This window comes from Thamnophis elegans, chromosome 14, assembly GCF_009769535.1.
Source record: "Thamnophis elegans isolate rThaEle1 chromosome 14, rThaEle1.pri, whole genome shotgun sequence".
Lineage (NCBI taxonomy): Eukaryota > Metazoa > Chordata > Lepidosauria > Squamata > Colubridae > Thamnophis > Thamnophis elegans.
In genome coordinates, this window is record NC_045554.1 from 9,773,759 (window position 1) to 9,796,829 (window position 23,071).

Here is a 23,071-nt window from a genome sequence, read left to right on the forward strand (position 1 = left end):
TCTTTTCACATGCTTTAATATTTGAAATTTGTTCCTTGCAGACACTGACAGATGCCTAGGGAATGCTGGAATTGTGGGAACTGGCAGTCCTGAGGACAATGACAGGCTAAATGGGAAATAGCACACACAAGATCTGCCTCCTCATTCCTTATAAGCTAAGAGACGTCACTGCTTAGATAAAAGACACGAGTTGGCAAAATGATTCACGCGTCACAGTTTCCTCCCCCTCGATTTTTACCATACTGGACACCCCCCCCCACAATCCCCCCACAAGTGAATTTAATTTACAGTGAATTTCACTACATATTGCGATTTTTTATTTATATCATGGAGCAGCATTGATTAAAAAAAATGGCTTAAATAACAATAATTAAAATATTAAAACTTTAAAAATGACAAAACTGGATTTAAAAGGTAGCCTTGCATATCAGGTCATCAATTTATTTGCGACAATTTATGTTTTCCTCATTTAAAGACCATGGGAAGAACTGCATCTCCGTGGACTTGGGATTATAAAGGTTAAAAACACTGATTTTTAAAATAAAAGCTGGAGAGTATAAAGAATGTGAAGACTAACTGTAAGCAAAGCCACTTTCAAAAGCAAAATCTCGGATCAGTACTAAAAGCTTTTTGATGAAAGACTTTGGAGGAATTATATTTTTGGAAGATGGGCGTCGCCAACAGTTGATTTGTGTTCAACTATATAAAACAACAACTAGCTCATAGGCCAGAAAATGTCATACTTCCTTTTAGACCACTTCTAATTTGTGCAGAATTCCCTATGGACTCTGGATAATTTAACCTACTGAATTTCCTAAGTTCATACTGAGAAGATAAATGAACTTTAAGCCTGCGTTTTTATGACAAAAACAAGGCAATGCCTCATGACACAATGAATTCCCATTGACAAGATATACAACATTGTTTTCACACTCTGTATTTCAAACTAAGGCAGCACTGGGGGAAAATACATTGGATCAACCTCCATAAAAGACAGAGCTGACCAAGGAGTTGTTGCAATAATAATTTACGTATTCAAATCAGGACCAACATTTTTTTTTTCCTGCTGGGCTTCGCACAATATATTTGTCAGATCTGGAAGCCGTTGGGGGTGTTACTTGGAGCCCTGATAATTACTGCAGTTCCATCCGATGCTACTGTATTTTTAAGACATAAAGAGATTCTTGTCAGAATAGATTTTCAGTCAACTAGAAAGACTGAAATGGAAGAAGTAAACACTGAGTATAAAAAACTGTTTGTTTAAAAAAATTGGGAACCTATCACTGTTTGACCTGCAGTTTTTCATCACATTTTTTGTACACAAGCAATTCTGCCAACATCATGAAGAATGGCTTTGGGGTTTTTTTTTGGGGGGGGGGGGTTGACACATACACACACCCCAATAATAGACCGTTGATTCTTAATATGAAATGAAAAATCAAGTTACAACAAGCCAAGGATGAATAATCCATTTCAGGCTGCAAAAGAGATTATAATAAAACCTGCTTGAAAACTAGGATGAAAAGCTCATTGGAAGAAATCCAGAGCATTCAGGATCCATTGCCAATTAAAAGCCGTACATGCTAAGCAAATATTTTCAAGATCTGAATGGACTTGTTAGAACTTCTTTGAGCAAAGACAACTTCCCTAGGCTGGAAGAGGACAAAGCCAAGGAATATTAGAAATACTGTCGTTGTAAGCAAATTGGTTCCCTCTGCTTAGTTAAGACTTCCCAATAAGCTACGTGGGACTATTGTTTTAAAGGTTCATTCTCAAGTAAATATTGACTCCTGTGATTCTAAAAACAGGCTCTAGAATATTACCTTTGGCGTTATCTGAGAAGATGAAGATAACTGCCTGAATGAGCACTGCATTAAAGATGTTTTCAATGGGACATAAATGAAATTACGGTCCCACAGTCTAAAACAGTTACTAGCATCACATGCACTACTGCTATCTGACTTTTATGAAAGCATGAGTTACACTGGCACAGACAACTGTCTCACCATTGTTGTGCTGCTACAAGAAGCAGAGGTTTATTACTCCTCTTTAACACATCATTTCCAATTCCCTGAACATGTACCTCCATGAGAATACATTAAAAAGGTAGCTAAAGAAGCAGAATTAAATTCACCATTAAGGTAACGGTAAAGGTTCCCCTCGCACATATGTGCTAATCGTTCCTGACTCTAGGGGGCAATGCTCATTTCCGTTTCAAAGCTGAAGAGCCAGCGCTGTCCGAAGACATCTCCATGGTCATGTGGCTGGCATGACTAAAAGCCGAAGGCGCACAGAACGCTGTTCCCTTCCCACCAAAGGTGGTTCCTATTTTTCTACTTGCATTTTTAAGTGTTTTCAAACTGCTAGGATGACAGAAACTAGGACAAGTCACGGGAGCTCACTCCGTTATGTGGCATTAAGGATTCAAACTGCCGAACTGCTGATCTTCTGAAAGACAAGCTCAGTGTCTTAGCCACTGAGCCACCGCTTCGCTAATTCACTATTAGGAATAGGCAAAGTTTAAAGATCTGACTCCATGGAGATTTCCAAGATAAATCTTGATATTGCAGGATAAAACAGCTGTTAAAAAGATGTGGGAAATCACCAGATAAGCATGCAGCAGTAAAAGATCACATAGGCAAGTGTGTTTTCCCAAACAGATGTGAAGAATGAAGACCACACCAAATGGAAACATGTTCAGTTTTCAGACTAGACATGCCCTGATTAAACCTCCTGTTTTTCTTGCCAAAACAAACAGTGAAGGAAGACATGAAAACAAACATCCGTTAAGTTCTATAAATGACCAACGAAATGAACATTCCAAAACTAGATATTCAAATATAGGGAACGTTCATTAGAGCATTGCCTTCATAAGTAATTAGTACATTATATAAGCACTGGGAGGGACGTGGTGGCTCAGTGGCTAAGATGCTGAGCTTGTCGATCAGAAAAGTCAGCAGTTTGGCAGTTCGAATCCCTAATGCCAGGTAACGGAGTGAGCTCCTGTTACTTGTCCCATCTTCTGCCAACCTAGCAGTTCGTAAGCACGTAAAAATGCAAGTAGAAAAATAGGAACCACCTTTGGTGGGAAGGTAACAGCGTTCCGTGCACCTCCGGCATTTAGTCATGCCGGCCACATGACCAGAGAGATGTCTTCGGACAGCGCTGGCTCTTCACCTTTGAAATGGAGATGAGCACCGCCTCCTAGAGCCAGGGACGATTAGCACATATGTGCGAGGGGAACCTTTACCTTTTATAAGCACTGGAGGATCGCTGCATCTGGAAATCCACCTATGCTTATGACAGAATAATGCGACCTGTTTTTGCAACATTACAGAACATTCAGTCATTGGTCTTGTAAATGGGCATAAACCCAAAGAATGGCTGACTTAGATAAAAAAATATTAAGCATGGCATCAGCCCCGTGGCGTACTTACCATTCTTCCTTTCATTGAGAGGAGGCAAATATTGGTTTGGTTGCAAAGAGAGTTCTTGAAATTCGTGGGCCACTGCTTCACTGTGAGGACTGGGCGCAAGGCGTGGTAATAATGCCAAATCATCTTCCGTGTCCACTGTCCCCTTGTGTTCCATTGTGGTCTAGCAACTAGAGATAGTGACAACAGAAAATGACTTATTGGAAGTGTATTGACAGAGCTGTTCACAAAGAATAATTACAAATATTCGCTACTTCAGCCACATCCAGGAGAATCTCTTCAGTTTAAGAGTCAGCACTCTTCATGGCTGGCACCATGTATTTAATGTATGTAATGGGAGGTTGAACCACTAGCCTTGTGGTGCAACCAGAACAATCGTGAACTAAATACACTCAAAACCGTAGAAATTGTGGTAGATTTTAGAAGGTCCTACACTACCACTTCTTATAGTACTAAACAACACAGTATCAACCGTAGAGACCTTCAATTTCTAGGTTCTATCATATCTCAAGACTTAAAATGGACACCTAACATCAAAAACATTATCAAAAAAGCACAAAAATGTTCTTTCTGTGCCAACTGAGAAAGCTCAAACTGCCCAAGGAGCTGCTGATTCAGTTCTACAGCGGAATTATTGAGTCTATCTTCTACACCTCCATAACAGCCTGGTTTGGCTCTGCAACCCAACAAGACAGACACGGACTTCGATGGAGAATTAGAACTGCAGAAAAAACAATGGCTACCAACCTGCCTTCCATGGAGGACCTGTATACTGCACAAGTCAAAAAAGGGGCTGTGAAAATATATACAGACCCTTCACATCCTGGACATAAATAGTTTCAACTCCTACTTTCAAAACGATGCTATAGGGCACTGCACACCAGGACAGTTTTCCCCCCACCCCGAATGCCATCACTCTGCTTAACAACTAATTCCCACAACACTGTCAAATAATTTACCAAGAATATATTACTATTCTTTTTCTTTCCTAGTATCTATCTCTTCCCACTTATGACTATAACCATGTTGCTTGTATCTTTCAATTTATATTGTTTTGTTTGTTTCCTAGTACGATTTGATAGCTTATTAGTAATGTTGACTATCACTAAGTGTTGCATTTTATGATTCTTGATGAATGTATTCTATTTTATTTTTATTTATGTACACTGAGAGAATATGCCCCAAAGACAAATTCCTTGTGTGTCCAATCACACTTGACCAATAAAGAATTCTATTCTATTCTATTCTATTCTATTTTTCTACTCTTGTATGCAGATCGTACATGGCTGTAAATTCTGTTTCTCCAGCTCAAACCATCTCAGCCACTTAAAAAGAGTTTCTTGCTCCGAAAATGCTCTGCTCATTTTTATGACTAAAATCACATCCTGTGGACGCTAGGCCATGTCCTCTGCCTTGTGGACAAACTCTATCCCCCAAACTCCGTTTTTGTGGCTATGGGTTTCAGTTCCTTGGGGCTTATACAACCTTAATAGGTAGGAAAATTCACTTCTGTGATGAACTTATTATCTTTTAATAACATGTGGTTTATTTCCTCAAATCAGTTCATTAAAATTATTCTTTCACATGGACTTCATCTGTTAAACACATCTTCCAGTAAGTGAATGGTTTGTTTCTTTGCACTAAACCATGGTCTGGTTAAGACATAGTTGGCTGGAAGAATGCATTATCAATCATGATATACAAATCAAAGGTAAGGATAGTTAATAAACTATCCTAAAAACAAGTAGATTGTGTTATGTGGATCCTGTTAGCAGATTACTTTAGATTAGTCCAATGTGTAACATGCATCTTCTTCTATTTTATAATAAAAATAACCAACAATTCACAAAGAGTCAAATAGCGCAGCTGAAAATAAATTGTTTTTAATTATCATCTCTTGGTGAATGATAACATATGTATCTACGGAACATCAGTACTATAATTTTCCTTTAGCAGTTTTCTCAGCAAACTTCCTCTTCCATCCAGTCAAAGGACCTCCTATAAACATAATACAGATAATTCAGCCTTGACAGAACACCGAGTTCTTGGCTTTTGCTAAATTGTGACTAATTAAAAACAAACCATGTTGGTTATAAGGCCGCGGTTAGTTATAAGGCCGTGGTTAGGAATCTGTTTGAAAGAATGCAGCTTAGGAAAAAGAAGCACTGCTATAGCCAGAAAAGTACAATAACACAAAAGTGTTGTTTCCAGAATGCTTTGCATAATATTAATTGTCCTAGTAACTTCAGGTAGCTAGATGACTTCATTGAACATTGTCTTAACATAAGTAGCTACTTAAAATAAGCTGGCACAAGCTATGTTGTATGGAACAACACTGTGCTCTAAGAGATTAGTCAGGACTTCCTAAGAAACCCATTGCCATCACAGCATTAGAAACGGATGACAACTATGTTAAAATCTGGTGCCGGAGAATGTCTTTTTCTTCCCCTTTTCACTTTCCTTCTTCACTATTTTATTTTTAAGACTCCAGGGAGGTTAATCTGGCACTCTTATTTGACTAAACCCAAGTATTTAGACATTTAGAAACAAAACAATAAGCGAGACGAACGGCTGCTCGAATCTAGATGTTACGCAGAGCAAGGTGGAATTCTTGGTTGCCAGAGAGGACCATCAATCTACTGTATTGTTTTAATTACAGAATAAAACCAAGCAGACACCAATTCAGAAACAAAAGAAATGGTAATATGTACATGTACATAACCCTTTTTAAAACTTGAGAAGTGGAAACAAAAAGACTGAAGAAATATAAGGAAAGGGACAGGCCACATGGTCATAAATGTGAATCCATTATATCCAATGAGTGGGGGGGGGGGGTGTTGTCGGAAAATGGGTGGGTGGGGATTGCAAAATGTGATGATGTGTCCATGAGTTCTGACCGAGGCTTCCCAAGAGTCTGAAGCAAACTCCTTGTCCTGACAAAAAAAACCTTTTATTAATTGACTGAATTCTGCTCATTCATATCCAGCAAAGTCTTTCAAGGGAGGATTTACAGTCACAGACCTCATCTGGCTTGGAGAGCTGCCAGGCTGATCTCTGCAAAACTTGGCAAGGAGTCTTGGAGAGTCACAAACCAATTAAGCGAACTAATTGTCTCCTGCAAACTTCACTCCCCCTTCGCTCCTCTTTTATTTCCTCTGGGAGGGGGCCGTTCATTGTCCACCTGTGGCCTTACTCCCAAGTCGAACCCTGTTCTTTAGCTGCTCCCTTCATCTGGCAACTCTGCGCATGCGCACACTGGGAACAGGCTCCAACTGTTCGTCTGCCTCACTGATGTCTGACTCTGAAGGCAGCTGATAACTATCAGACGGTCGTGCCAGAGCCCTCATCCGAGCCTTCCCCAGACTCCAGGACTGTCCCATGTTCCTCCCCAACCTCCTCACTGTTCGAATCTGCTGCCAGCTCTGCTGGCGGGCCCCAACACCATGGGGCATAGCAACCATTCATAAAGGCATGCTTGTTGCTGAGCACCCAAAATGCAACCGTGTGACCACAGGGGATATGCAGCACTCATATAATTTCAAAGAAGAGTCATAAGTAATTTTTTTCGAATCCGTTGCAAGTTTGAATGGTTAAGTGACCTGTTTTAAGTCAAGGACTGCCTGCATTCATATAATCAGCATGAGGAAAAAGAAAGGAAAAGGAAAGAGGGAAAGATCCCTTTTCTCTCTGATGTGATATTTCAGCTATCTGCTTTCCCCCCATAATAAGTAAGGACCTTTTAAATTCTTACATAATTTCTCAAAGCGTGTACTCGGGAGATAAAATGGTACTCATGGTAGATGGTGGGTGTATTGTTTGCTAGGCTTTCTCTTTTTATATCTATGATTCACTGTTCTTAAGAACGTTTCATTTCCCACCTTCCTTACCCCTCCACTCTTCTTTCTGCAAAGTGTTCTTTTCATTCCTTCTGTTCACTGACTGTCAATCATTTTCAAGCATACCACCCTGGCCTTGATATGCTGTGGTAGCTTGTAAGTGCTTTGTCCAATGGACTTCCAGCACATTCTTTGCTGGAGTGACTACAAGCCATTTTGTCTATGAAACGCAGGGCCCGAGGAAGGGAGCGTACAGATAGCTCTCGACTTACAACAGTTCATTTAGCAACCGTTCAAAGTTACAACAGCACTGGGGGGAAAAGTGACATGACCGTTTTTCATACTTATGACCTTTGCAGCAGCCCCATAGTTACGTGATTTACATTCGGATGCTCAACAACTGACTCACATTTGTGACGGTTGCAGTGTCCCGAGTCATGTGATCCCTTTTGAGAAAACAAAGTCAATGGGGAAGCCAGATTCTCTTAACGACCGTGTTACTAATTTAAGAACTACAGTGATTCACTTAACAAAGGTGGTGAGAAGAATTGTAAAATGGAGCAAAAGTCACGCAACAAATTTCTCACTGAACAACATAAATTTTGGGCTCAATTGTGGTGTATAAGATGAGGATTACCTGTATTTTAGAACACTAAACACTCCTGCATTTCACAAACTGCACATTGTATAGCTTATGAATAGCCAAATGTTCCTGTTAAAACATAAGCACTGGATTTACAGATACAGTAAAAAAAAAAACATTAAAAAAGGGTTTTGGAATTTAACCAAAGATGCAATAATATGTGGTTGTTATTGCTTAATAATTAGCTTTTTATATTCCTCCTGTCAGTCCCATTTTATGTCATTATATGTTCTCTCAAGCACCCACACACGTTCAAACAGGTAACTCGTTAAAAGAATCATTCCAAAGCAAAATCCCTATTAAAATTCTAAGTAAATGCAAATTGCTATCTTGGTAGCTTCAGCATCTTATCCATCAAAAGCTGTTATTTTAATTGCCCAAACTCAATGGGGTCTACATTCAACTAGACCTATTTAGGGTCAGGAAATCTATTTGATATGAAATCAGGGCTGCACATTTGCTGCCATCAGAAACTGAACTGAATAAACTGAATAAAGCTAGAAACTCTATTAAATAGGCAAATTAGCCTCTTGCTTTGAAATTCCAAACTTCCAACTGATTGAAGTGCTTAATTATATAACTCATGATTTAACTGCTATCTTTACTATATTCGCTAGGCAAAGAGGCCTGCTTATTGAAATACGCAAATGAAGGCATTGAAATATGGAACCTAGCAACAACTGCTTCCTATTCTCATTACTATGGTTACATGTAATATAAAAAGAATCACTATTAGAGAGAAGCAAATTGTATGAATAAGAAAAAAGATTCAGCAAGAATCTTTAGAAACTAGCCTTAACGTTAGAGAGAGGCTGAATCGGACAACCGTTACAAAGAAAATGTGGAAATTTAGCTGGTCAAGGAGAGGAAAAAGAATTGGGTTGCTCATTCCAAAATATCTACAATGCAGAATTACACAAATTCCAAAGAAACCAAAATTTAGTAGCAAGTTTTCAATCCTGGTACACAAAATTTTTAAAATATAGTATTCAGGTTAAAATACAGTGCCATGTTTCCCCGAAAATAAGACATTTTCTTTTGACCCCCCTGAAATAAGCACTTGGCCTTATTTTTGGGGAGGTCTTATTATTTTTGAGGTGCAGGGGGCTGGAAAGCGTGGTCACCTCATGGCTGCTGCTGTGTTGCAATATTATCAGGGATGGAGGGCTTATTTTGGGGGGAGGGCACATGCGCTCAAAATGATTTTAAAGAGAAAAAATGATTTTTGATATTTTCCTAACTCACCCCCCCCCCCCAAAAAATATAGCTATGGGGGGGGGGCTGGGATTTCCAATCATATTTTTTTAAAAAAAGAACTATGAGACTTTCCATATCTAAAATTTAAGGCAGCACATATTCTACAAGGTTTACCCTTCCAAGTAACTAAATTCCTTTGATAAATTTTAATTCTGCAAACTAAACATAGTGTGCTAGATTTAAAAAAAAGGTTTACTCAAAACTGTTTGCACACCATTAAGTTAAATAAGCACTAGTCCACACAACCTAAGCCTTTTAACCGCTACATGTAGCCTTTTTCAGTATTATGTATACTGAAAAAGGCTACATGTAGCAGTTAAAATACTTAATAAACAGTCTATTTCCCTGGGAAATAGACACAAGGAAAAAAATCATACTAAGCATCATTATCTCTCTGAAATTTTGCAAGAAAGAAACAGCATTCCAAAGAGATTTTAACCAGAGAAAAACATTACACAATCTGTTCCCCCCCCCCTTAGGATAGGTACTGTAGAAATATAGGTAGTCCTCGACTTATGACCGCATTTAAACCCAGAATTTATGTTGCTGAGTGAGAAATGTGTTAAGTGAGTTTTGCTCCACTCTACGACTTTGCTTGTCACCTTGCTTAAGTGAACCACTGCGGTTGTTAAATTAGACACACAGTTTGTTAAGTGAATCTGGCTTCCCCATTGACTTTGCTTGAAGTCGCAAAAGGGGATCACGTGACCTCAGGACGTTGCGACAGTCATAAATACAAGTCAGCTGTCAAGCATTTCAATGTAAACCACCTGATTCTGCAATTGTCCTAAGTGTGAAAAATGGCCGTGTCACCTTTTTTTCAGTGTTTTTGTAACTTCAGATGGTCACTAAATAGATTACAGTGAGAGCCAATCAACTAAAGTTGCCTTCGGAAGTTGTGGGAGCTTCATCATTTCAAGAAGAGACTGGACTGCCATCTGTCAGAAATGGCGTAGGGTCTCCTGCTTGAGCGGGGGGGGCAGGGGGGTTGGACTAGATGACCTACAAGGTCCTTTCCAACTCTGTTAATCTGTTAATCTCTGATCCCATGATCCCCACTGCACTGCACGAGTGGGGAGGGAATGGGGTTTTTGCAGTATTGTTCCAGTGCCACACCCACCAAAAGGTTGAGACTCTAGAAAGAGTGCAGAGAAGAGCAACCGGGATGATTAGGGGACTGGAGGCTAAAACACATGAAGAACCGTTGCAGGAACTGGGCATGTCTAGTTAAATGAAAAGAAGGACCAGGGGAAACATGATAGCAGTCTTCCAATATCTGAGGGGCTGCCACAGAGCGGAAGGGGGTCAAGCTGTTTTCCGAGGCATCCAGACAAGGAATAACGGATGGAAACTGAGAAATGAGGAGGAACTTTCTGACAGTGAGGGCAATCAACCCAATGGAACAGAAGTTGCCTTCGGAAGTTGTGGGGGCTTCATCACTTGAGACTTTCATTGGACCGCCATTTGTCAAAATATGGCGCAGGGTCACCTGCAGGGGGTGGGGGTGTTGGACTAGATGACCATGATGGCAAACCTGTGGCACACAGCACCCTCTCTGATGGCCCACGAGCCTTTGCCCCAGTTCATGTATGCACACCTCCCGCCATGCAGGTCGTCTTCGGGTCTCTGCTGTGCATGTGCAGGGAATGGGGCACGTGCGGGAGGCGTGCTTGCATGCATAGGGTGCGGGCGGGGTGTGTGCATGCGGGGGCCACATCCAGGGGTTCCACCTGCATGCACGGGGGCAGGACGCATGCACGGGGCACTGCGGGGAGGCTGTACCAACATGTGCATGCTTTCGGCACTCGGTCCAGAAAAGATTTGCCATCACTGACCTATAAGGGCCCTTCCAACTCTGTTAATCTATTAACTATTGTATGTCAAGGGCTGCCTGTAAAGGCAATGGCTCTGGTCAAACGCTAATGACACAGCATTAGAAGCTAACACAAGATTTTTAAGAAGAGCTTTTTGGGATCAAGTGAAGATCTGCCTACTCCAGGATTCTGTTCAACCAGATGTCCCTAGATGATGTCTCTAAGAAATAGCCTTGTTACTGTTTCTTAGCAACTGTTATCTATGATTTGCTTCTGTTTCTGAAAGTAATACACTTTAAGACTTTAAAACCAGCAACTATCATGAAATCTTTCCATGTAAAAGAATGACCATCACCATATGCTAATAAGCAGTCATCAAGCTTAGCTGTTCCCTCCCATTCATTCCAGTTCTAAAGACTCAACACTATGCATATTTGCCTCTGGATTCCAATACAATATTTCATTTTATTCAAAATGTAACGCCAACCCTGTCCCAAAAGTGCTTTTCGAAAGGCAAGTGGACTTCCTTGTTTATTTTTTAAAAAAATATTTTGCTTCTCATCCAAGAAACTTCTTCAGCTTAGAACTGAAGAAGGTTCTTTGGATGAGAAGCGAAATGTTTTCGGGGGGGGGGGGGGGGAATCAAGGAAGTCCAGTTGCCTTTTGAGAAACATTTGGGGGACAATCATGACCTGGATGATTGAGAATCTCCATAGACATCTCAAACCCCGATTAGTAAGGACTCAAGATATCATTCCACTGTTTATCATTCAACCGCACTCACAAAAACTGAACATATTGAAGAGTTTTTCTTTGCTAAGGAAGTAATTGTCTAAGTCATTACATGAACCAAGTGGGGTTTACTTTATGAAAGGGTCATAACTTCTTCCATTATGTTGGGATAAGATTAAATATCAAAAATCCATACATTCTGACCTTTGTTGTGGCCCACCAGCAGAGCTGGCAGCAGATTCGGACAGTGGGAAGATTGGTGAGGAACCTGGGCCAGTCCTGGAGTCTGGGGAAGGCTCCGATGAGGGCTCTGTGTCAGAGGCAGAGAGGGGGCCAGAGCCGTCCGACAGTTATCAGCTGCCTTCAGAGTCAGACATGAGTGAGACAGACAAACAGCTGGAGCCTGTTCCCAGTGTGTGCATACACAGAGTTGCCAGACGAAGGGAACAGCTACACAACAGGGGTCGACTTGAGAGTAAGGCCACAGGTGGATGATGAATGGCCCCTCCCAGAGGAAATAAAAGAGGAGCGAAAGGGGAATAGAGTTTGCAGGAGACAATTAGTTCGCTTAATTGGTTCGTGACTCTCTGAGACTCCTTGCCAAGTTTTGCAGATATCGGCCTGGCAGCTCTCCAAGCCAGATGAGGTCTGTGACTGTAAATCCTCCCTTGAAAGACTTTGCTGGATGTGAATGAGCAGAATTCACAGTAATTGTAAATTGTAAATTTAATAAATTTATATGCCGCCCAATCCCGAAGGACTCTGGGCGGCTTACAAAGTACAAGACTAAAAAGATAAAAAGTTAAAAAATAGGGAAAGAGAAACAGATTTAAAAAGCAACACACCATACACTCAATCTAGGTGGGGCTGGACCTCGTTCATGAGGTCAACAGCCCCAGGCCTTCCGGAATAGCCAGGTTTTAGTGGCTTTTCGGAAGGCCGAGAGAGTGGGAAGGGTCTGGATCTCTGCAGGTAGATCGTTCCACAGGGCCGGAGAAGCTACAGAGAAGGCCCACCCCCGGGGGGTCGTCAGCCGACATTGTCCGGTCGACGGCAGCCGGAGAAGGCCCATCCTGTGAGATCTTATCGGCCGTTGGGAGGTATGTGGCAGGAGGCGGTCTCGCAGATATCCGGGGGAGTAAATTAATAAAAAGGTTTTCTGTCGGGACAAGGAGTTTGCTTCGTGCTCATCTACATACAAGACGGGTTCACAGTGCTATTGATGTGCTTGCGTTCTCTTAATGGTCTGGCTGGACATTTGCTCGTTAAGTTAATTTATGATTTCACCGTTATGCTAAGCTGGCCAGATATTTTGATTTAAGAACAACTTGCAGGTGTTGCATTATTGATTCGTATCCAGCAAGCTCTTAAACCAAACAAAGTGAGGAAAACATTAGAATCCAACTAGGGAGGAAGGAAGTTCAGGTTTGTTTCCTATGTGTACAACAAGCACATTTCCAGCTGTTCTCCTAAACAAGTCTACTCCGCGGTGGAAATTTTTTATCAACCTTGTTTATTCCTAAAGAACGATACAGACCATCTTTCAACTTCAAATGCATAGGCCCGTTCTGTGCACGCTATTCAAGGGAAAGCAAATATTTATCTACATTCAAAGTAATTTTCCCAGAAACCAAACTTCCCCCGAGAGTCTTTGCAATTTTGAGCTAGTGCAAAGCTTCGGAGTATATCCTTGATCTCAGTCTCCCCAGGTGTTAAGAGCAACCCTTGATTTGAATTCTAAAGTTCCACCTAACTGAGAGCTCCCAGTGAGTGCCCAGTGCAGGCTTCCTGGAATTCACTGGGAAAATCAGCTGTTGTTCCTTTGTATCAGTCCAGTGGTTGCAGGATGTCCAGAGTGGTAGTTTTCAGCTTCCCCCCTCCCAACATGGCTTTCAGTGAGAAAAGAAGATCCTGCTCTCTGTTCCATCCCATTGCCACAAACAGCCTGTGTCTGGGGTTCAAGGCATGAACGGAAGAAATACCTACAAATGGATCAGTGGTGGGCTGCAGGCGGTACGCCCCAGTACAGGAGTGCCGGAGCCTACCCGGAGCAATGGATACCATTCCGGTACGGTGCTCTGGAGGGCCCACCCACCGCCTGAGTTCCTTAATGGTCTTTTAAGTCTTTGGCACTTCAGGGCACGGAGCATACAATGCCTGTGCGACGCTCTGCTGAGCAGCTGGAGCATCATGGAGGCTCGCGGAAGCAGTAAGACGCATGTGTGTGCGGCCACGCCATGCACGTCCATGTGGACAATGCCGGGCCCGTTCCAACCATACCGATTGGAACGGGATCCAGAACTCACCACTGAAATGGATAATTAGAACTGCAGGAAAAACAATTGCTACCAACCTGCCTTCCATTGAGGGCCTGTATACTGCACAAGTCAAAAAGAGGACAGTGAAAATATTTACAGATTCCTCGCATCCTGGACATAAATTGTTTCAACCCCTACTCTCAAAACAATGCTATAGGGCACTCCACACCAGAGGAACTATACACAAGGACAATTTTTACCAAACGCCATCACTCTGCTAAACAAATAATTCCCTCACCACTATCAAACTATTCACTAAGGCTGCATTACTATTACTATTAGTCTTCTCATCATTCCTATCACCCATCTCCTCCCATTTATGACTGTATGACTGTAACTTTGATGCTTGTATCCTTAAGATTTATATTGATTGTTTCCTAATATGATTTGATTGCTTATTTGTACCCTATGACTATCATTAAGTGTTGTACCTTAATGATTTCTGACAAATTTATCTTTTCTTTTATGTACACCGAGAGCATCTGCACCAAAGACAAATTCCTTGCATGTCCAATCACACTTGGCTAATAAAGAATTCCATTCCATTCCAAGAAAGTAAGAATGAAGCAAAAAAGCAATTTCTGAGAAGCAAAAATTGGTAGGATGATGGCCTGTTCATTATCACCATTTCTTGGCAGTGTTTGTTCACAAACCCTCATTGGTTTGAAGTTATTGTAGAAAACACACTTTTTTTTCTTTTAATTAATAAAGTGCTGCCTCTATAGGATTACTTACTCTTGCTCTCTGGTCTTCAAAATAGCTGTTTAGCATACCAATACATCACTTTACCTATTCTATTAAGAGGGCATAATTAATACTTTTAAACCAAAGAACACGCTTCCCACACATTTCTACCCTTGTGACTTATACCTCTGCAATTATGTTCAGTTTGCAAGAGATGCAAGCCCCAAGAATCGGCTTGAAAATTGATCCCATTACTTACTGTAGTACTAAAACTGCTCTTCGAAATTAACGATTAAGCTGAACATTTAATCTTGAGCATTTCTTCCGAATTTCTCACCTTTTTTATTCCCTAAGGGTGATCCACAACTTGTATCCTTCCCAATTCTTGGTTACAAACCCACACTACACTACAAAGCGGCACATGTGGAGTTTATAACACCAGCTCTTATGCCATCCCCCACCCCCTTCTGCTGTCACAAAAACAAAAAAACGGACAGCAAACAGCACTCAACAAGAAACAAGCAAGCTTGGAGAGAACCAAGGACCTCTCATTTCATCTCTGAGCTACAAATATTCTCCTTTGAATATTTATCAAGTATATTTATGCAACTGTCATGATCATAGCACTCTTGTACCTAACTACATTCATATGATCATTAGCCGCAACATGTGAAGAAGACTTCTGAAACTCAAGAAGGAGAGAGCTGTTAATTATAGAAGCCGTTATAGTTGAGCAGAAGCGATATAATGAATCCATGGAGCAAGTAAGCTCACGCTGTAATTTCAATGTTTATTACCTACCGAATGCTAAAAAGGGACATAATGAAACATTTCGTACATGTTTCAGCTGGCAAGATATTCAGTTGCCTTCTGAAAGACTTCTACATGTTTCAGAAGGCAAGCAAAGAAACGATGGAAACTAATGAAGGGCAGAAGCAACCTAGAACTAAGGAGAAATTTCTGCGCTCTGCGAACCAGTGGGAATGCCAATAGGAACCCACTACTGTTTCGGGCTTCAGGGACCACTAAATTCATAATTTTAAATCCGGTGGACCACTAATATGATCTGCCTAATGACCAGCTGGGTGGGGCGTGGCAAGGTGGTCATGTGACTGGGTGGGCCTGGCCAACTCGATGTCACTCATGTTGAGGGGCACCTTGCCAGCCTCTACTTCCCCCTCCCCTCCCAGCCACTTGTCACCTGCCCTCCTGGGCTCCTTAGGGCCCCAACAGGAAACAGTTGTTGGGTGTAAGCAGCCACCATGAGAAAGAGTTGGCAAAACAAATGGCTTAGTTCAAATTGGATCTGACCCAGAAGGAGGCTCAGCGCAAAAGCAACTCACTGAGGCCTACCAGCATAGGCTTTCCAAGCAGAGGGAAGACCTGCGGGAATGCAAGGCCAGGTACCGGTGCCTGAAAGCTCAGTGGGCTGAGATGGTCAGCCAATTCCAAGCCATGATGCAGTCCCACTGGAACGAGGCCCTCCGGCTCTTCGCCACCAGCGACGCTTTCCTCCAGCCTTTGCCCAAAGCCCCGCACCAGGAGGCTGAAGCAGACCCCCAAGTAGGGATTTCTGCTCCCCTCTGACCTGCACAAAAAGACCTTGAAGGGGGAGACTCTCTGCAGCAACACAAGCGTTCATTGCATGTATCCAGCCCAGGAGCCGTAATTTGAGGACCCCTGATTTAGTGCAATACAAAAAAATGCAAATAATTTTTCTGCGGACCACCAACATTTTCTCGCAGACCACACCAGTTGGTGACCGTTGCTCTAGAACATCTCAGCTGCTTTCCACATTATTGTCTGTGATACTGTGTCTTAAGAGTAGGGCTGGGAACAGGAAACACTTTTATTGTAATGATTCTGTTCCTGTTTCACAGGAACATGTCAAAAGTTGAATCTGCTGTTCAGTCCTATGACATTTATATTATCCCACCCGCTATGCTTTCTCACACCCACTTCATGTTTCAGAGACAGTCTCATAATCTGAAGGCTTTGCTGTTTCTGCTCCCTTTTTACAACCCTGTAAATCCCTTAATTCGGGGCACCGCAGGAAAAGTGGATGAGGGTGAATAAATTGTGGCTCACTCCTCTGAAGATGACTGAAAAGATTCATGACTCGAGTTTCTCCTTATGACTAGAGAGGTGAAAGAAGGGTGATTAAATAACCAACAAAAATGTCAATATTTGTTCACACAAATATTAAGCCTCTCATGGGAGATCATGCAATCAGTTTCTATCCCTAAAGATGAAAATGTGATGAAGAAAATATTAGATTGTGCAGAAATGAATAGATTAACACTAACAATTAAAGGAAAGGAAGACTCTGATTATTATAATCTATGGAGGTTATTTTATCATTGGTTACAAAAGGAATATGGATAAAAAGTATAACATTAAATAATTTAGGAAGGGAATTGTTATAACGGGAGCTATGTTAAGTTGTAATGTTAAAATAAGAATAGATATATATATAAAGAATTTGGTGGTAAGCTATAACTATTATGACCCCCAAAAAATTGTACTCAAGACGACACACAGATTAATGAATGATGAAATCTTTGTTTTAAAAGGGAAAAAATAAAAATAAACCTTTCATAAAAAAAGATGACTGAAAAGGTTCATGCCTTGAATTTCCCCTAAATGAGCCTGAACTTCAGGCTCACTTGAAAAGGGGGGCTGTGAAGAAGGGGATTGATGAGCAGGCCTTGGACCTTTAGATGCTGCTACAATCAGATATATTTTTAATGACACATACTTCTACAAAGCCATAACAAATATCTTACGAGTCTGAAAATACCTCTGACTTCATAGCCAATAAGAATAAATTATTGTAACATGCTTTAATTCGGGTCACATCGGGAGACTGTCAAAAATTTATTAATTCAACATGAAACAGAATCATGAATTACAAGGAGCAAATCATTAACAGCATGTATAATTTGCATTGAGATAGCATGTTTTGGTTTCCAACTTGTTTCCGAGTGCAATCCAAACTTAAATCCAATTTTTATTAGAAAAAGTCTTTACCAAAGTGAGTCTTATCATAAGTGGGGGGGAGGGTTTCTGAAGAAAATGTCCTTGTGAGAAATGTATCTGAGGATAAACTAGCTGTTTTAATCAAACAGGCAAAAATAAAACGTGTTAAATATGTTAATTTATAGGTTGCATTTCTGTAGAACATTCTAATTGCAATATTTGATTTTATACTTTAAATTGAAGTGTTACATTTAAATGTGGTGCTAATTGATTTCAGGCTTTGCAGAATCCATACTTATAAGGCAGTCATTTTTAAAAACATAAGTAAAATTCCCAGTACTAATAGTCTATTAGAAATGTAATTTCAAAACAGATGTAGTTTTTATTAGGCTCTGCAAATAATAATCTGAATTAATCCTAGCAGAACTGTATTCTACAGCTGCTAAATAAAATATTTTATGATTCCGATAAAATAAAATAAAACATAGCAGATATTTTCTTTCAAGTGTGGGGAACTTGGAGGTTTTAAAGTAGAATTACATAATGATGAAGCTATTTTTGGCTCTCCCTTGATTTTCTGAATATAAAAATGATTTTGCCGATGAAGAGAAGAGATAACTCATATCCAAGTGCCTGACGCTTGATCCAACACTATAAGTGATAGAAGAATTATGATATTTTATTTTGTGATAAAAGACTTATGAAAGCCAAGTACAAATCCACTTAAAAGAGCTTCATTTTTTTTCCTGTATATAATATTCCCTGTTCTCTATTTTAATGCCTGTTCCAGGAATAAGATACCCAAAGTTAGTAAACAAGGAAAGCAAATATGTTTTCATCATCCTACTTTTTCTATGGTATCCATGAATCTTCTCCTAGTCCCTTTATGGCAAACCTATGGCACGTGCCCTAAGTGGCATGCGGAGTCATTGTCAGCTGGCATGCGCGGCGGTGGCCATTCCTCTTCTAGGTTTCTGGTGCACATGTGCACGCGATGATCAGCTGTTTTTTGCATGTGTGGCAGTGCCAGAACCTGAAGAACCAGTCTTTCAGTTTCCATTGTGTGCATGCATGCCAGCCAGCTGATCGTCCCGCACACAGGCATGCCAATAACCAGAAGACAAGCTGGCTGGTGCCCACTGTGTGCGCTGGAAATCAGAATTTCATTTCCTGCTGCGTGCATGTTCATTTGGTAGGTTCTCTTCTGGGGTGTGTCCCTGACGAGTGCACGCATGCGCTCCGTTTTTGGCACTAGGTGCCGAAAAGATTCACCATCACTGTCCTAGTCCTTAATACATTCCAACCTGTGCACTAAAATCCCTGTTATTACATGCTGCAACCTTGGATACTTAAAAAAAAATTAATCTAGCGAGAGATGTTTTCCACTTATAAAAATGATCATTTTGCTTATATTTTCATGCTAATGGTATTTATTACTGATAAACTAGCATAAATTATTTTAAAGCATGCAGGCTTTTATTTCTATATTCAACTTTAGGACTACAGAGCTGAAAGAGAGGTGATTAAATAACCAACAAAAATGTCAAGAACAGGCTTTCACACAAATATTAAGCCTCTCATCGGGATCATGCTATCAGTTTCTATCTCTAATGCACTGTAAAAAAAATGAGATGGAGGTTTTAATCCTTAAAGCCAAAGTGAAAATCTCTAATTACCAATGCATGTCTCTGAAAAAATCCAGTTAAATGTCCCAGCTAACACTGCTATGATTTCTCAATTGTTATACACTGGATTAGATTTCATTTACTACCCCAAATTTAATCCAGGGCTAGAATTGTCATTTTGACTGCTGACTACTGCTATTACCACCTGGATCAATACGCCCTTCTCACAGAAGCTCTCAGAACCAAATGTCCTATGGGGGGGAAAAGAGGAGGTAGGAACACAGGAAGTCCTTGACTTACAACCACAATTGAATCCCAAATTTCCACTGTTAAGCAAGGCAGTTGGTAAGTGAGTTCTGCCCCATTGTATGCCCTCTTTTGCCACAGTGGTTAAGCAAATCACCGTGGCTGTTCAGTAAGTGATGCGGTCATTAAGAGAATCTGGTTGCCCCATTTGACCTGGCTTGTCGGAAGCCGCTTGGGAAGTTACAGATGGTGATAACAGCAAGAGCACTTAGATTTATATGCCGCTTCACGGTGCTTCACAGCCCTCTCTAAGTGGTTTACAAAGTCAGCCTCTTGCCCCCAACCATCTGGGTCCTCATTTTAACCACTTGACACTGGAACAGTGCAACTGTCAGAAATACATGCCAGTTGCCAAACTCCTAAATTTTGATCATGTGATCATGGGGATGCTGCAATGGTCATAAGTGTGAAAAACACCCTAAAGTCATTTTCCCCCCAATGCTGTTGTAACTTCGAATGATTACTAAACGAATGGTCATATGTCAAGGTCCCTGGCATTTAATTCCACCCCCAAACAGCTCATTTCCATTATAGATGGCTGTTATGGGACCATACAAGTTTAACTGTTCTCCCCTTCCCCTTATTTTCTTTTATATAATACTCTTTTGGATTGCAAGCCTAGGGACAAGGGTTGATGAATAGAATAGAATAGAATAGAATAACAGTTGGAAGGGATCTTGGAGGTCTTCTAGTCCAACCCCCTGCCTAGGCAGGAAGCTCTACACCATTTTTAGACAAATGGTTATGCAACATCTTCTTAAAAACTTCCAGTGTTGGAGCATTCACAACTTCTGGAGGCAAGCAGTTCAACTGATTAATTGTTCTAACTGTCAGGAAATTTCTCCTTAGTTCTAAGTTGCTTCTCTCCTTGATTAGTTTCCACCCATTGCTTCTTGTTTTCCCCTCAGGTGCTTTGGAGAATGATGTAACTTAAATTTAGGGGGGGGGGGAAACCAGGCAAAAGAGTTCCAATAAAAATACACAGTACACAACTTAAGCTGTTTGACAATAGGTGCCTCATAAGATGTGATATTTTAATGCCAAAAGAATTCACAGAAAATCTTCCCATGTGCCCATCCGTCCTCCCTCTCTCACATATAATAAAAACAAAGCAATGTGTGAAACAAAACTCCCACATTCATTTATCTCCCCTCTGCTCATTGTGTTACCAGTTTGACCTTTCGAACATTTATTACAAAGCACGGTATTTATTCATATCATTAACTTGATCCATACAAACAGATTTTTTAATGGGTTAGGCATTTCAAACACTTCATCTACAGTACCCACCTAAAAACGGCTCCCTTCGTGATGGTAGAATAGTAATAGCAATAGCACTTAAGACTTATATACCGCTTTCACAGTGCTTTCCAGCCCTAAGTGGTTTACAGAGTCAGCATATTGGGCCCAACAATCTGGGTCATTTTACCAAGGTTGACTCAGCCTTCCATCCTTCCAAGGTGGGTAAAATGAGGACCCAGATTGGGGGGCAAGATGCTGACTCTGTAAACCGCTTAGAGAGGGCCATAAAGCACTGTGAAGCGGTATGTAAGTCTAAGTGCTATTGCTATTACTACCAATCTTGGAAGAATGGAAGGCTGAGTCAACCTCAAGAAACGCTTCCAACACATCCCCACTTAAAAGCAGAAATAACCAAAGCACCTTTCTATATAGAATAGTTTATTTAGGTGGATGTTAGACCAAGCCCAAGATCAATGACACCAAATCACTACATTTTTTTTCCCTTTACTGTATTTAACTCATTATTGGACCCATGAATTATGTACTGTTTCTACATATATTTTTTCCGTTTAAAAAAGGGCCAGTAAAGTGAGGCAAATATATTTCCTAAGAATAAGTAAATAGAGAAATATATGGGAAGATGCATTAAAATAATTGTCCTTCCATTGTTGGGGGTGTTTTAAATTCTAGAAGGCATATGGAAATTCTGTAGTAGGACAATAACAGTCATATTATTTTCACAAACGTTCTTTGAATTACTGCCTTAGCTTCAAACTGAGAAAACTGTTGCTTGATCAAAAGTGAGATCAGGCTCATTTGGGTTTATGGCACAAAATTTGAGGATCTTTTGGATACTGATTACTGTAGGGTTTTGTTTTTTTGCAAAATACTTTACTTATATGTGATCAGTGGTGGGTTTCAAATTTTTTTAGAACCTCTTCTGTAGGTGTGGCCTGCTTTGTGGGAGTGGCTTGCCGACCATGTGACCGGGTGGGAGTGGTTTGCAAGCCATGTGACTGGGTGGGCGTGGCCAACTCGTAAAATGTGGTGAAACTCACTTGCTTAGCAACCAAAATGTTGGCTCAGAAATTCTGGCATCTGAAGCACGCAAGTCTTAAAGCTGTCAAGTTACAAGACCCTTGCACCCCTAACCCTTTAGAAAAAAACCCCAGGGGTGTTCAAACTTGACAGCTTTAAGACTTGTGGACTTCAACTCCCAGAATTCCTCCTCTCGCTCTTCATCTTGATGATGTGCGGACGGGCCGGAGGGGAGGGGGGAAGGAGCTGGAACCGGTTCTAAACGGCACTGTAGATTTGTGGGACCTCTTCTATAGAAGAGGTTAGAACTGGCAGGAACCCACCCCTGATGCTGATTATAACTCTGACCTTATTCCAAAAGAAACAAGTCAAAATAATACAATAAAATGAACAACAATAATAAATAAAAATAATAAATGATAATAATAAAATGAACACATATTTATAGAATAAAGTTTTTTTTCTTTAAAAAAACCTGACTAGTGCTTTTCCTTTCCATGGAATAATGCATAAGAGTGGTTGAAAATTTAGAAGACGTATTTTCTCCATATCTAATGATTCTGTACATCATGGGTGAGGAACGATGGCCTGTTTATGACTTGTGGACTTCAACTCCCAGAATGGCTGGCTCAGGAATTCTGGGAATTGAAGTCAACAAGTCATAAAGGGGCCATCGTTCCCCACTTCTGCTTTACGTGGCTGAAACTCAAAGGAGGGAATGCTCCAAACCTCCCACCTCAAAAAAAAAAAAAAGATTATAACTGATGCCAGTTTTGCCATTTACTCAAAGAGATCTTATCAAATATATAATATGTGAGCTGCAGAAATCTAAGAAGAAAATGTGGATTTTTAGCCTTGCAGTTTGTTTTACGTTTCCCTTAAAAAAAGCTAAATAAAATAGTGGAAACTGCAGTCCTAGCAAAAGTTCATGCCATAAAGGAATGTTATTAAGTATCTTGAGAAGTGATGAACTGAATAGGTCGGCAAACTAAATCTCTCAATTCAGTGATATGCTTCAAAAAAATTATACAGTATGAAGTTCAGTAATGCATGCCAAAACATAAAATCACTTACCTCAGTAATAAACACTTGTAACAGTGTTCCTTTCAGTCTGTTTCAACCCACTTTCTGTCAATCTGAAAGGTGAAAAGACAAAATCTAAA

General features: G+C 40.6%; 1 protein-coding gene across 3 annotated transcripts in view; it reads right to left on the reverse strand.

The window, feature by feature from the left end:
* The window catches only part of MRTFB (myocardin related transcription factor B), an 85,347-nt gene that overhangs the window by 59,117 nt on the left and 3,159 nt on the right, over positions 1 to 23,071 (reverse strand). For all 3 annotated transcript variants that reach the window (XM_032231225.1, XM_032231223.1, XM_032231224.1), the window contains exons 2-3: positions 22,983 to 23,044; positions 3,438 to 3,604 (exon numbers count right to left, since the gene is read on the reverse strand). In XM_032231225.1, the coding sequence (XP_032087116.1) occupies positions 3,438 to 3,591 (154 nt within the window). In that variant the 5' untranslated portion in view covers positions 3,592 to 3,604; positions 22,983 to 23,044. The remainder of the gene's footprint in view (positions 1 to 3,437; positions 3,605 to 22,982; positions 23,045 to 23,071) is intronic.